The sequence below is a fragment of the Pempheris klunzingeri genome, chromosome 3 (genome assembly GCF_042242105.1).
Source record: "Pempheris klunzingeri isolate RE-2024b chromosome 3, fPemKlu1.hap1, whole genome shotgun sequence".
Lineage (NCBI taxonomy): Eukaryota > Metazoa > Chordata > Actinopteri > Acropomatiformes > Pempheridae > Pempheris > Pempheris klunzingeri.
The window spans coordinates 7,500,673-7,513,561 of NC_092014.1; the positions used below are offsets into that span (position 1 = coordinate 7,500,673).

At 41.0% G+C, this 12,889-nt stretch overlaps 2 protein-coding genes across 3 annotated transcripts; both read right to left on the reverse strand.

The window, feature by feature from the left end:
• Positions 1–2,850: 2,850 nt before the first annotated feature.
• On the reverse strand, positions 2,851–6,503 carry tnip2 (TNFAIP3 interacting protein 2). 2 transcript variants are annotated; one of them, XM_070827760.1, is made up of 6 exons: positions 5,861–6,503; positions 5,073–5,375; positions 4,811–4,900; positions 4,360–4,623; positions 4,116–4,232; positions 2,851–4,005 (listed from the first exon to the last, which is right to left on the reverse strand). In XM_070827760.1, the coding sequence occupies exons 1-6, from the start codon at positions 6,155–6,157 to the stop codon at positions 3,709–3,711; spliced, it is 1,368 nt and encodes a 455-aa protein (XP_070683861.1). In that variant the 5' UTR covers positions 6,158–6,503; the 3' UTR covers positions 2,851–3,708. The 2 variants fall into 2 exon arrangements, with proteins under 2 accessions (XP_070683861.1, XP_070683860.1); XM_070827759.1 differs by having other exon boundaries at positions 2,851–4,008.
• A 4,554-nt stretch (positions 6,504–11,057) lies between these two features.
• Positions 11,058–12,683, reverse strand: sfrp2 (secreted frizzled-related protein 2). The gene is made up of 3 exons (XM_070827916.1): positions 12,106–12,683; positions 11,728–11,808; positions 11,058–11,379 (listed from the first exon to the last, which is right to left on the reverse strand). The coding sequence occupies exons 1-3, from the start codon at positions 12,605–12,607 to the stop codon at positions 11,075–11,077; spliced, it is 888 nt and encodes a 295-aa protein (XP_070684017.1). The 5' UTR covers positions 12,608–12,683; the 3' UTR covers positions 11,058–11,074.
• Positions 12,684–12,889: the final 206 nt, after the last annotated feature.

A 12,889-nucleotide genomic window follows, 5' to 3' on the forward strand; every position in this document is an offset into this window, starting at 1 on the left:
TGAAGAGATGCAGAACCTTCACACATTTAAAATATTATAATGTAAAGGTACATGTTTATATCTTGAATTCAGAGCCAAATGGATAATGTGAAGAGGAAGTTACGGTAACGATCTGACTGCTTCCTCTTAACTTTTCCAACAGTGACTATTTCTTCATACCGTGGGATTTCACTGTGAAAAATTACCACTCTTACAAATTTGATGAATGAGTTAATTGTGGTAAATGTACCTCATACAAGGGAAGACAAAAGGTTTTGGTTTGTGTGAGCCACCCGAGCAGATATGACTCATAATATATTTCAGGTATGAATGACTGCTTGGCTCGCTGTCACCAGTGATGTAAGATGGGATCTACCACATTCAAGCAAATGTCCCACAAAACTACGCTAACGTAGACACGTCAAAAACACAGAGCAAAAGGTCTGAGACATAAATGCGGGCCGTGATCTAAATTAAACATGGAAATGGCACAGATTTTTAAATATGTGCAGAGATAAGAGCCACCTAAATCAACCATTTTCCTCAGTTTAGAATAGATTTATATTGTCTATAAAGGGCACATAAAATACATGTGTCCTTTCAAAATATTTCCTTGATTTGACCTTTGCTGTAATAGTTGTCTTGGCTGATGAAGTTTAACACAATGCTGCCCTCAGAGCAGATTAGAGACAATCACGGGGGCGAGCGCCAATAGGATTACTACAAAGGATCACAGCTGCCTTGTAGCTTGTAATCAGAACGGTGATCTTTTCATTGTCAACTGCCTGGAGCACTTCAGGATCACAAACACCTCTGAAGAGGGAATCCCCCCCCCCCTGCTTGTTTCCTGGCTACAATCTGCCCTGACGCAGTGTTTGATGGCCGAAACTTTGGACTTCCTTACCAAAAAGCCTTAAAAAATACAGACAGCATTAATACCAACCACCTCAACCGGCATACATTAAATTAAAATGATCTGCTCAAGTCGACAGCACTCCATTTTCAAATAAAGTTGTCTGCTGTTTTTTTGGGAATTCCCTCATGATGGCGGGAAATTCCCATTCTTTTAGGATACACACAAGATTAAAGGCCGCATTTATCCATTCTGTATTTGTCTGGATAAATGTCAGACTGAAGTTTTCCCTCTTTGTTCAAGTATATGACAGCTTCACTGGCACATCCTGATGCTTTGAAACCTGTTCTTAACAGGAACTGATCTACCACCGTCACCTGACTTCTCTCATTATTAAGTTCTTTGTTTCTTAGAAAAGTTCCAAGACACTCAGGTGGGGATTTGTGACCTATTTTTTTTTTCCACTGTCAGATCGGTGGGTAGAGCGTTTGTGTGTGTGGAAGTTCAGTCACTTATAGACCCTGTTGTAAATGTGTGGGTTGTGCTGGCGTGGGGGACAATCCCCAGCAGACAGCTCGTGGCCTTTGTAGAGACAGTGGATGTGGTTGGCTTATAGGCAAGATTCAGAAGCTGCCCTTTTGTAAAGCCAAAATTGGAACCAGTCGTTCTGTGGGCACATGTATTGGAGCTGGGGCGGTGCGTTATGTAAATGAAATAAATGTGTTGGAAACGAATTCAGCCACAAATATCTTCCCCAGTTTGCTGATGAGTAAGTTAGCATGTGATGCTGTCTGGTGTCATTTGAACGCTCGGGGACTCGACTGATTGTCAACTTTCAAACCTCCTCATTTTGTTTTCAGAAGTATTCCTTCAACTTATTTATCAATAATCTTAGCTGTGTTAACTATTTGGAAAAAAAAAAGAAATGAGAAAGAAACAAAGTGCTTAATATTTGAAATTGACCACCAATTGTCATTAACATTTGAGAAATGTATTTGCACTTTGGCATAAAGTTTGATGAGAAGATACAACTCATGTCTTTGCTGTAAAAAGGAAACTACTACTGGCAGCCACAAGCTAGTTTAACAGCTAACTTTTTTTTTTTAGAAATACAATCAGTCAAAACTTTGTAACTTTGGCTAGCGGGCACATTTAAAGTTCATAAATGGAGCACAAGTAGAGTCACAGACACGCAGCCGTGTAAAGCCTCTGTTTGCCAACATTAACACAATCTGCTGGTCATATCAAACCAAGTAAGAATGCAGCAAAAAAACCACCCAAGAGTGTTGATTTGAGCAAGAGTACGTTTTATAGCTAATGGATTCAGCATTTAATTTGTAAGAAGAAGAATGTGGTCTTTTCTTTCAAAAGTTTCATGGTTTTAAGCTTTAAAATGGGCCATTATATGACTGAAAAAAAGCAAAAACTTGTTCAGCGTTACACAAAGAACACAGTAGTTTGGCTGTGTCTTTTCTATGCTCTGCAACTGCCTACTTCCTTTTAAACAGGGGATGTCCAGCTTCCTGTGCTTACTACACTAAACCCATGACAACTGATTCACCAAACAGCACCGTTGGCCTATTTGTGTCAAAACGATACTTCACAGCCACTGACTGCAGAGTGTTTTGGTCACTAACTGATCCGCAGGCGCTTATTGAGGCTTGTTGGACGTAACTTGAGCTACCGCCTTTCACTGGTCTTCTCACAGTACCCCTGTAGGGTTTGCTTCAGCCACACAACAGCTGGGAATATGTCTGTCACAGTACAGCGTGCCCATTCAGGCAACACTGGGAAGGGGTTTTCCACCACACACAAGCACATACACGTGACCCAGATGGGTGGATGGACACACACACACACACTAAAAAGACATGCACACAGACTTAGTTAAGTAGCGCCAACATTTTTCGTGGTTAGGCTATGATCTTGTGGTTACAGCTCGAGGCAGCAGACTCAAGAAAAACACACCACGCAATAACGAAACATACTTAAAGCTATATAAATCACTATAAGATAAATTGTGGGTAAACAGTCTTTTATTACAAAAATAATGCGCCAGCTCAAGAAGAAAAAAAAATCTCAAAAAGTAAGCATATTGTCAGTTGGGATGCAATCTTTATATAAATTGTCTCAAAAAAAAAAGTATCTCGAACGTTTTTTCAGTTGTAATGTATTTAAAATTTTTTATCCCAAAAGTTTACCAGGAAAAGAAGTATTTCATGGCTTTGGTGGAAAAAAAAGGCAAAAAAACATTGCACTAAAATGATTAGCCTTTTTCAGTTATTTATACAAAGACAATAAATATTAATATAATAGCTATATTTTTAATCTGTTATTAAGAATATATAATTTATACAACAGAAATATGTTAAGTTCAATAAAAAATAACAACTAATAGCACCACATTGTCATTGATGTCTAGATCCAAAATAAGAAGCTTATGCATCATGGATCTCTTAATTGTACGATCCAACGATTAGTTTTTGGATAAATGTCAAGAAAGTGCAACAGGTTTGTAATTTGACACATTGAGGTATATGATATTTGATATATTGCGGTGACATCAAATTCCCCCACAATAACTTCCTGTATTGCCAAAGGAGACCACCAAGAAGCCGACACTGGATTTAGAAAAAAAAAACCAAACTATATAGACTTAAAAAAAAAAGCCTGATGAACTCATTTCTCTTGCGACCGGGGATCTTTGGGTTGTACAACTATGTCCAAACATCTTAAGTCAGTCGTTTCAGTTGTTGTCAAGGCTCTCCGCATTGGAAACTCCACTCAGGTTATTTTCTGCCGTGTAGTGCTGCGCTTCAGTGTTTGGTTATTGTCAGCGAGAGATAACCGTCTTATCCAAATGAGTGTTGTTCCGTTTATAGATTGGCGCAACCTTCACAATGGTTCAGGTACTCTACAGCATCCATGTCGTTGAAAGTGGCGAGGCAGAGTGGGCACTGTAACTCTGAGGGGCCTGGGCAGTCGTTCCAGGCGGGATTCGGAGATGCTGCCGCAGCTGCAGCGGCGGGCTGCTGCTGCTGCTGCTGCTGCTGCATCTCAGCCGTGGTCCTCAAAAGAGGCTCTGAGGAGTCCTTATGTCGCCTGGAGGAGATCCTGTGTCCTATGTGCACACGACACATGGGGACCACCTCTCTGCTCTCTCTGCTTCCTCCCTGCTGAAGACAGTCGTGTAAACTGTTAGGATCGCACATAGGACAGGCTACCCCAAATTACTGTGTCTAAAGATACACTCGTCCACCTTCTTTAAGGTTTGTCGTCTCACCTGTTTGTGTAGCTGCCGTTTTAACTGATGAACCTGCTCCTTCAGGTCTTGGATCTGGCTCTGTGCTCGCTCTCTGTCGGCCCGTTCTGACTTAAAGTCCTCTGTGTAGATGAGGACCTGAGGAAGGAAGAGGCAGAACGTTTCTTCAGACAATGGTTTTTCCTACACACCACATACTGTATGTGCAATCAGATCCATCGTAGCAGAATACAAAGATGTACTGAGTCCATGACACCGCACTGACCTGCTGCTCCAGAGTCTGGATGCGCTCTTGGTCTTGCCTCCTCATCTCCTCCACTTCTCTACCCAACCGCTCGCACTCACTCATCTTCTCCTCGAGTAAGCCATTGAGCCTGGAAATCTCATGATGAAGCAATCCGGGGTTTGCAGAGCCCAACCCAGGCATCAAGCCCTGGCCAGTGGTCTCCTTCAGCCTCTGACATAAACCTCTGATATAGTCCTCCCTGCTGGAGTCATACTTCTGCCACTGAGAATTCAGACCTTGTACCTAAAAAGGAGCAATTACAACAATGGTTAGGCCAACCGACCAACAATCATGCGCCACGCTCAGCATTACGCTGTGATGTTGATAAACCTTTTAGCTGATCTTGGCTGTAAGATTATTAGTACTGAATTTGTGTCATTTTGATATATTGTTTTTGTAGTGCCTGATTGATTTCAGGATGAATACTTACATATGCCACTCGCTGCTTTAGCTGTTGATTCTCCTCCTGAAGTTGACTGATTTGGTCATTAACACTACTGGTGTCAGAGGATTCAGTCATCTGTAGAGCATGGTGGAACACAAAGTTAAGGGAGGGCCACCCAAAAAAAAAACCAAACAAACAAAGGAAAGGACCCAATCCTGCATTGGAAAAAAAAAGGTCCAATGCACAAGATAATAAAACCAGTCACCCACATAAAACCAAAAGAATCCAAAAAAAAAGCACCACACACCTCCTTAGCCTTTTGCTGCTGAGCCACAACCTCCACTTCTCCATCCCCCTTGTTCTCTTTCTCCAGCCTGGCCAGCAGCTCCTGACACACCTTCACTGTTGCGCCAAGTTGGCTGCGCAGCTGGTCGGCCTCCTCTGCCAGCGATGTGCAGAGCACGGCTCTGGTGGCCTCGGACCGCTCCCTCTCCTCCAGGGCGGACTGCAGCCTGTGGATCTCATGGTCCTTCTCGTGGTCCGGCTGACACCTGACACGCTCCAGCTCCAGGTCCTTCTCTCGGAGCTCCGCTGTCAGCCTCTGGATCTCCTGGGGGGGGGGGCAGGAGGAGGACAGGGAGATCAGCTGCATGACCACACCAATTCATCATGTGGTGCATTAAAAGATACATAAACACTTATACAAATAAAGTGAAAATTTCTGGTTATTGCAACTAATTTATGCTGCATTTAATTCTTTCAATCATGTATACTTGAGGATGTCTTTAAACACTCTCAGTGAATAATTCAATAACAAAAGATTACATAATGCAACAGCCTACACTTTAAATTAAAAACCTTCAGCGGGGTGACAATGACTTTTTAAAAAGGTTAAATAGTAAAATATAGATTTCATGGTTTTTATCACTTCTCATTAAGAGACTTGAGGAAGTCCTCCCTCATGGGACAGATGTTTCCATTGTACTAAACTTTTTTTTAATCACATAATAGTGATAAAATAAAGCTCCATAGCCTACAAAACACTTCTCTGCACGGAACGAGCTTTTATAAACGTGTTTATACAACATGTTTTACCTCCGCTTGCCGAGATGCTTTGAACTCCATGTCGTTTCTCTTCAGTTTCAGTTTGCATATTTCTTTGCACAAGCTCTCCAGCAGAGACTTGGACGGCCCGATGACCACGGACTCGTTATCTCCCACAGTCATGTAGATCCTCTCATACCTCCCTAGCCTCGCTTTTAAATCTGCAATGATATTGTCCTTCACATAAATCTGTTTGTTCAGGAGGTCGATTTCCTGCCGAGTCTCATGATACATTGAATTCAGCGTGCTGTAACTCCGGATTTTGTCTTTCAACATGTCGCTATCCATTGCGGGCTTAGTAGATTTGACAACAGGACCTGGCTTTTAATAATCCAGCATTTGACGCCTCTGCTTCTTGCCTTGTGTCTTTACAAATGCACCGAAGAGGTCGACTGTGTGTCGGAGCTCTGGCGCATCAGTGGCGAGAATAATATCCCCGTACAGTCTGCGGGGATTTCCTAGGGTACTTCCCCGCGGACTTTTTTGAGCTTCGTCAAACTGAGCCGTGCTCTCAAAGGTACACCGTCGACCGTCATAGGAAGGTAAAGGGGTTTTATAGCCTGTTGGCACCAATAAAATAAAGAAAAACACAGAAAACTAAATCTTAAACACAGGCTAAATACAGTTTTAAGCTAGCTAGGTACCACCAACGGTTGAGAGAGGTTAGCTGTGCTGCGTTCATGACAGTCGTTAATTAGGGATATCTAAGCGAGGTGCGTTTTTTTGTAACGCAAGCCGTTTATTTTATTAGCTGTAGCGAACAAAGTGTTCCTACTGATAGTTATATTTTTGCAACTTGGCCACATAGCTCGGGTGTGAAAGGGAGAAAAAAAAAATCATGCAGCTCACAGACAAACTTTTTCATCCAGTTCAAAAAGTTGTAGCCTCTAATACACCCATGCAAAACATGAAGTCCTCTATAATAATATTAGCTGATGTCGCACATAAAATGACATACAATACTTAAAGATGAATAAGTAGTACTATTCCCAGCCGTGGTTTCCAGGGTTTGACCCCCTAAACGTCACATCAGTGACACTGAAGGGGACCAAATTCCCCACGTACTACTATGATGATTTTGTCCATCTTCGCTCAAGAGGTTTTAGTTTTTCCTACAGCTCTGAAGGCATCACACACACACACACACACACACGCACACGCTATGTGTAATGATGTAATTTAATTATTCAGTAAACAGCCTGAGTTGCGCAGTTATGGCCTCACCAGTCAGTGTGTAATTGAATTGTTGCTGTTCAGACTGATTCATAGTCTGACTATTTTATGGCTTTTAATAGATTCCCGTGGGACATTTCTGCTTTCTGAAATTTTGGAACTGGAGTTCTGTCTGTGACAAATCAACTATATATTTATATCAGGCCTGCAGTGCCTTTGTGATCTCATGGTTCTTGAGTTTTACTGTATATTATCTTTGTAATTTTCTCTTAATATATATATATATGTCGTCATTCTGTGATCTTGAGGATTATGCTGGTTTTTCACAATAGGCAGGAATGTAATCATCACTTCCCATTTAGGAGGATGTTCAATTGGCAAACCAATCCACAATTTAAGTTCATTCAAAATATAAAGTCATGAAATTAAAGAAATACAAATTCACAAAGATCATTTGTTGTAAAGACACCAAAGAGCGTCAGTGTGAAATACTATACTATATTTTGATGTTATAGCTGGAAGATTTGGAGCTAATTTTATCCACTCATTGTGTCTGGTGGTTTAAACAGTAAATTGTACGCATGTGCAGTACTTGAGTATTTCCATTTTACAATGTATGGATGGTATCTAGCTGTAGCTGACTTGTAGCAGGCCCAGTCCTTGGTTAGGCTTCGAATTCAGGATATATTTACACATGTTCCGCCCTTTGCTGAGGTGTTATACACAATACAACACATGACCTATTAAGCTACATGAGTAAACCTCTCCTGGACTACTAGAACAATGAATATTATCAGATCAAAATGAAACTACTGTCCAGACTGTAGGTGTAAAGTTAAAAACTTTTTAGGTATTCATCACTTCTACTGGCCAGCGGGGAGTCCCAGGTATTTCTGGGTCAGTCACACTATAAGGTCACATGAGGGCTGCGGAGATGAGACATTTAGCTCACATGGAGGTCATGTGACAGTTATAGGCAGCACATGACTCAAGGTGTGAAGGGTGTAAAAAAAAAAACTGATTTAGTTAACATTCACCTTCAGAGGATGTAGCCCACACTGCCATGCTGACACTTCTTATTTGGTTTCACGTCAATTCACACCTTGATCATGGCGCTCCAGTAAAAGACTACTGATATGGTTTATTAGGTAGTTTCTCTTTTACCTGTTGGTCTAGTTCAACACCTGGATGAATGAGGCAAACTACCGAGACACATTTTACTGCATTACCTCACAACAACATGTGTTAATAGTGACAGTCAATTGAATGTGAAGTCATTCCTTTTTAAGTCATTTATTAAAACAAATTGTCAGCATTTATTGGTTCCAGCTTCTCAAATGGTAACGTTTGCTGCAACTCGTCATTACTTATGAGTGAGAATTAGAATATTTGAGTTCTGGACTGTTGGTCACACAAAACAAGTGATTTGAATTTTCTGCTATTTTATAGACAAAGAGTGGAGATAGAGTAAAAGATAATCATTAAAATAATCATTAGCTGTAGCCTTTGTTTTGAGGTTTTCAAATCTGTCACTGTGGGGGGGCTAGAGTGTCCTTTTTGGCATCAGGTAAAAAGGCAGATAAAGAGTTTATGGTACTTCCCAACATTGAAGCTACAAGGTTCCAAAAACAAAACGGCCTAAACACAGGCAGAGCACTAACAGGCACTAAAATCAAAATAGGTTTAAACTAGTAATAATACAAGAAAACAATTGCAATCGCAAATATATCAGTTCAGAGTGAGCCCTTTTTGCCTATATAGCTACACAGAATTGGATAATCTCTAAAGAGTGAGAGGTCAACTTTTGTGGGCAAAGATGAGAAGTTTTAACAGAGACTTTTGTCATCACTGGAGGAATATAATAAATGACCTGCCTCCTCATACTTCATACTTACGGTTTGTGAGGAGTTCCAGAATTCCCCACAATAATCAAACCACTGAAACACAAACGGGAATAAGGAACAAAACGAGATCCTGTTTCTCAGAAATGTGTAATAAAAATTTACAATACATCATACAAAAATACGGGCTTGTCTACAAGAATCAAGCTAAATTCAATATGCACGTAATTTGTGATTTATTTAGCAGTATAAGCTTTTAGTAAGTTTAATAGTGCAAATATTTAATGGGAATAGAACTGAAAATACAGATCTGAACGGTTGCAAAACTTAATTGAGATTATATATATATATATATATATAATCTCAATTAAGTTTTGCAACATATATATATGCATGCAATATATATGCATGCATTGTTTTTTTTTTTAAATATTGCGGAACACACCAAATGTCTTGTAAGAGTCCAGTTGTTACCCTTGACCATATTTTACTATTTAACTCCACTAGATGGCAGTGTTTAATAATACATGCTGCAGATTTATTCTCTGTCCTAGAACTGTGGCCATTCCTGCCACACATACAACAGTGAAGAGTCATTTCCAACATGTCGTTGGCAGTTTTAATCGCTGAAAACTTTATACAAGAATAAAAGATGGTATTTGATATTTACACAGTAATACTTTCAACAACAAAAAAACAACTTTACATTGCACACACACTCACACAACCACATGATTATTTGCATTTAACAGGTTACTGCTCAAATCAACACTACCAACCAAAACTCATTGATATTTGTTAATACCTACAAAACAACAACAACTTCTGTTACTCCAACAACAGGATGAAAATGCAAACCGAAACTTGACATAAACGTTTACTTGAAAGTCTGGAGTAGAAAAATACTAGTTTTTAATCATACTGTGGTAGAAAAGTTTGCAGTGGCTCAAGTACAAAAAGATTACCAAGAGTATTAAAATGTTTAAGAGAATATAGCCAGCTATCTCTCATTTTTGTTTGAGAAAACGGTAGGAATACAAAAAAAAACAAAAAAAAAACATTTTGTCTTTGAACGTCACACTCCACACACAGGGATCACAGCTTCACTCAATATGCACCACACTATATGAATCCGTTTCTCTAATTGTTTCTGTAGAAAATAGCTTTCATAGGACGCAAATACCTTATTTAGGAAGACTCAAACTTCCCCAAAATATCTTACCAGAGCTTTTTTTATTTACTACTTTAAACATGGAGTCCAATCTCAAACAGTCAAGACCTTTGACCCTTTGTCATTTGCTCCTCAGAACAAATGACAAAGAGTCAAAGGACTTTTGAATAGACCTAAATTAACTGCTGATGATTTAACCCTGCTTGAGAAATGCTCCATAAAGTGTCAGTTCTATGTTATGATGCAGAGGCAGAAACAGATTCTAGGGAGCACCAGAAGGGAAAAAATGTCCCAAACTCACACCCATTGCAGGATTTCACAGTAGGCCACATCTGCTAATGATTTTTTAGAATTATTTTTAATCCTGGATTCAGAGCTCTGATAGTTTTCACTCTAACAGTGTAATTAGTGACTCCTTTACACATGGGACTCCAGCTGAGTGCAATTAATGAGGTGACAGCAAAGACAGCTTTTCCCAGGAAATGCCACTTTAAAGCCGACCACTAGGGGGCGCCCAATGCTCACTGATGGCAAAATGAATGGGAGTCAGTGGGTGAACTTCACAAAATCTCACAATTTAAAGGACTTTTTGAATATGTTTGCTTACTTCTGTGTCTGAACCAGATATAGATGTGTCCCCTGCTTAGACGATGTGGCCAATCTGTGCTGTTTACCCACTTAGAAACTGTGGCCTTATTAATGAACGCAGCGTGAGTGTATTTATGCATAGCACCTTCCACAATATGAAAATCAATATGAGTTCTAAATGTAGAGTCAGATAAATGCAACTTGTTTTTGGACAGATATGCTATATATTGCCAAAGATATAAGATATTGGGCGTTTTTAACCATAAACCAAATGGAAAACACAGGACGTGTATCATTGTTGGAATCTAGAGAGGAATCTATGAACCGTAATTGCAACTTCGGTGACAACTGGAAAGGGATAATAGGAAAGAGCTCAACTGAACATTTTCTTCAACAGTGACACATGCTTGTGACACATGTTTTTCTTCCTCCCTAGCACTGCAGCTTGCGGATGCTGCGTGAAATCCTCTTAAACTCACGCTGTCCCTTCTGCCAGCGCTTCAGCGAGGTGATGACCAGATGGCCGTCCATCTTCTGGCCCATGACCAGGTAGGCAGCGTTGATGTCATTCATCTCCTCACAGATGCACTGCAGGCCGTCCTTCAGCCACAGCACCGTCTTCCTCAGGTCACGCTCCGTCACTCCGTTCAGCTTGTAAATGGTCTTGCTCTTGGTCTCCGGCACTATCTTGGTGTCACCGTTGATGTAAGAGATCTCCTTCACTTTGATCTTCAGGGCTTGATGCAAGCAGCACAGAAAGTAAGGAATAGAGACTGGCAGTGTTTTCACAAAAAACTCTATATAGATTATCCTGTTTGACATGTTGTCCTAATAAAAACCACCTGAGAGTTTTAGGCCTACTTACATATGGTTCAGTACTAAGATGCATGCAGTAGGGGAGATAAAGGTGAGGAGGGAGATCGTGGTCACAGTTTACATTTATTCTTTTTACTGCCTTGTGAATGAAACACATTTAATGGTGGTATTTTTCCTGGTGTTTCTTGAACCTCCCTCCGTGACCTCTTGGGGTCACTGAGCTTCACCTTGGGAGCTACTGCTCCAATAAAATAGGCGGGTGGACTTACCAAAGTCATTCTTACACAGGTTGTCAACAATTTCATTGTCATTTTCATCTGTTTCCTTGCAAGCGTCGCACACTCTGGGCACTAAAACAGAAATTTGACATGGTAAATGTTACATAATCTGCCATAATGCAGCACAAAGTGTTATGTGCTGTGCAAAATCAGTAGGACGCACATGGCCAGATGTGACCACAGTGGATTCAGGTGCAAGAAATGGACAGATGAGTGGATATATTTGAATGATGATTTTTTAAATCATGCTTTTCACGCATGCATTCTATGAGGCAGCATTTATGTGTCACTGTAAATTAATTTGGCATTTGCGCAAAAGAGTTGGGGGAGGTAAATTTGCCCCTAAAATAAAATTTTGCAAAACTTCACCTTCTTTAGTCACTGGCGCAAAGTTGTCGATGCCCGCAGGGGGTATGCACAGGTCATTGTCGAGTGGGAAACGGTCGCAGTCTAACATCTTTGGCCAAGGAAAGCCAAACGCGGACATCACGGGCGCGCAGCCGTCCTTGACGCTTTCGCACAGGGACCTGCACGGCTGTATGGGCTCGTCCAAATCATCCAGACAGACGGGAGCGAAAAGGGAGCAGAGGAACTTTCTTGTGTCCGGATGACATTGCTTCTGAACCAGTGGGATCCAGGACGAAGCTTGCTGCAGAACTTCATTCATTGTTTCGTGTCCGAGCAGGTTCGGGAGGCGCATCTCCGTGTACTCGATATCGTGGCACAGGAGGAGGTTTGCAGGAATTGGCTTGCAGTTATTCTTTTTGTAGAATAACTCGTGCTGGCCAAAATTGTACAATCCGTGGATGGCCTCTGTGCAGGGCATTGTCATCACCCACAACACTGTCACTGTAGAAATAAGGGCTCTCATTTTGGATGCGCGTAAAACCTGCAAAATCTTAACACAAACGCTCAATTAGAGGCTGCTGAGCATCAGTCAGCGTGGATGGAGCCTCTGTCAGTGGCCAGCTCCTACTGTAACAAGAGGTTTTCTTCCAGACATGCCTGGGAGGAGTCTATGTGTTGTGCGTAATGACCGCTTCTCCATTCAACACTTGGTTTCCCCGTATCAGGTGAACTTTGTGGACACACTTGTCTTCTCGGTCAAAGAAAAGCCTAAATTCTCCCTCGTCGCTCCTCTGGGTCTGCATTT

What these genes read in the sequence shown, in the direction of transcription:
- tnip2 (XM_070827759.1), bottom strand. Translation starts at nt 6,157, where the DNA reads ATGGATAGCGACATGTTGAAAGACAAAATCCGGAGTTACAGCACGCTG. An exon ending in AGCAGCAAAAGGCTAAGGAG is followed by an intron (nt 4,901 to 5,072) that starts GTGTGTGGTGCT and finishes CATGCTCTACAG; the next exon opens with ATGACTGAATCCTCTGACAC. An exon ending in TAAAGCAGCGAGTGGCATAT is followed by an intron (nt 4,624 to 4,810) that starts GTAAGTATTCAT and finishes GCTCCTTTTTAG; the next exon opens with GTACAAGGTCTGAATTCTCA.
- sfrp2 (XM_070827916.1), bottom strand. Translation starts at nt 12,607, where the DNA reads ATGAGAGCCCTTATTTCTACAGTGACAGTGTTGTGGGTGATGACAATG. An exon ending in TGCGCCAGTGACTAAAGAAG is followed by an intron (nt 11,809 to 12,105) that starts GTGAAGTTTTGC and finishes TTTCTGTTTTAG; the next exon opens with TGCCCAGAGTGTGCGACGCT. An exon ending in CCTGTGTAAGAATGACTTTG is followed by an intron (nt 11,380 to 11,727) that starts GTAAGTCCACCC and finishes GCTTGCATCAAG; the next exon opens with CCCTGAAGATCAAAGTGAAG.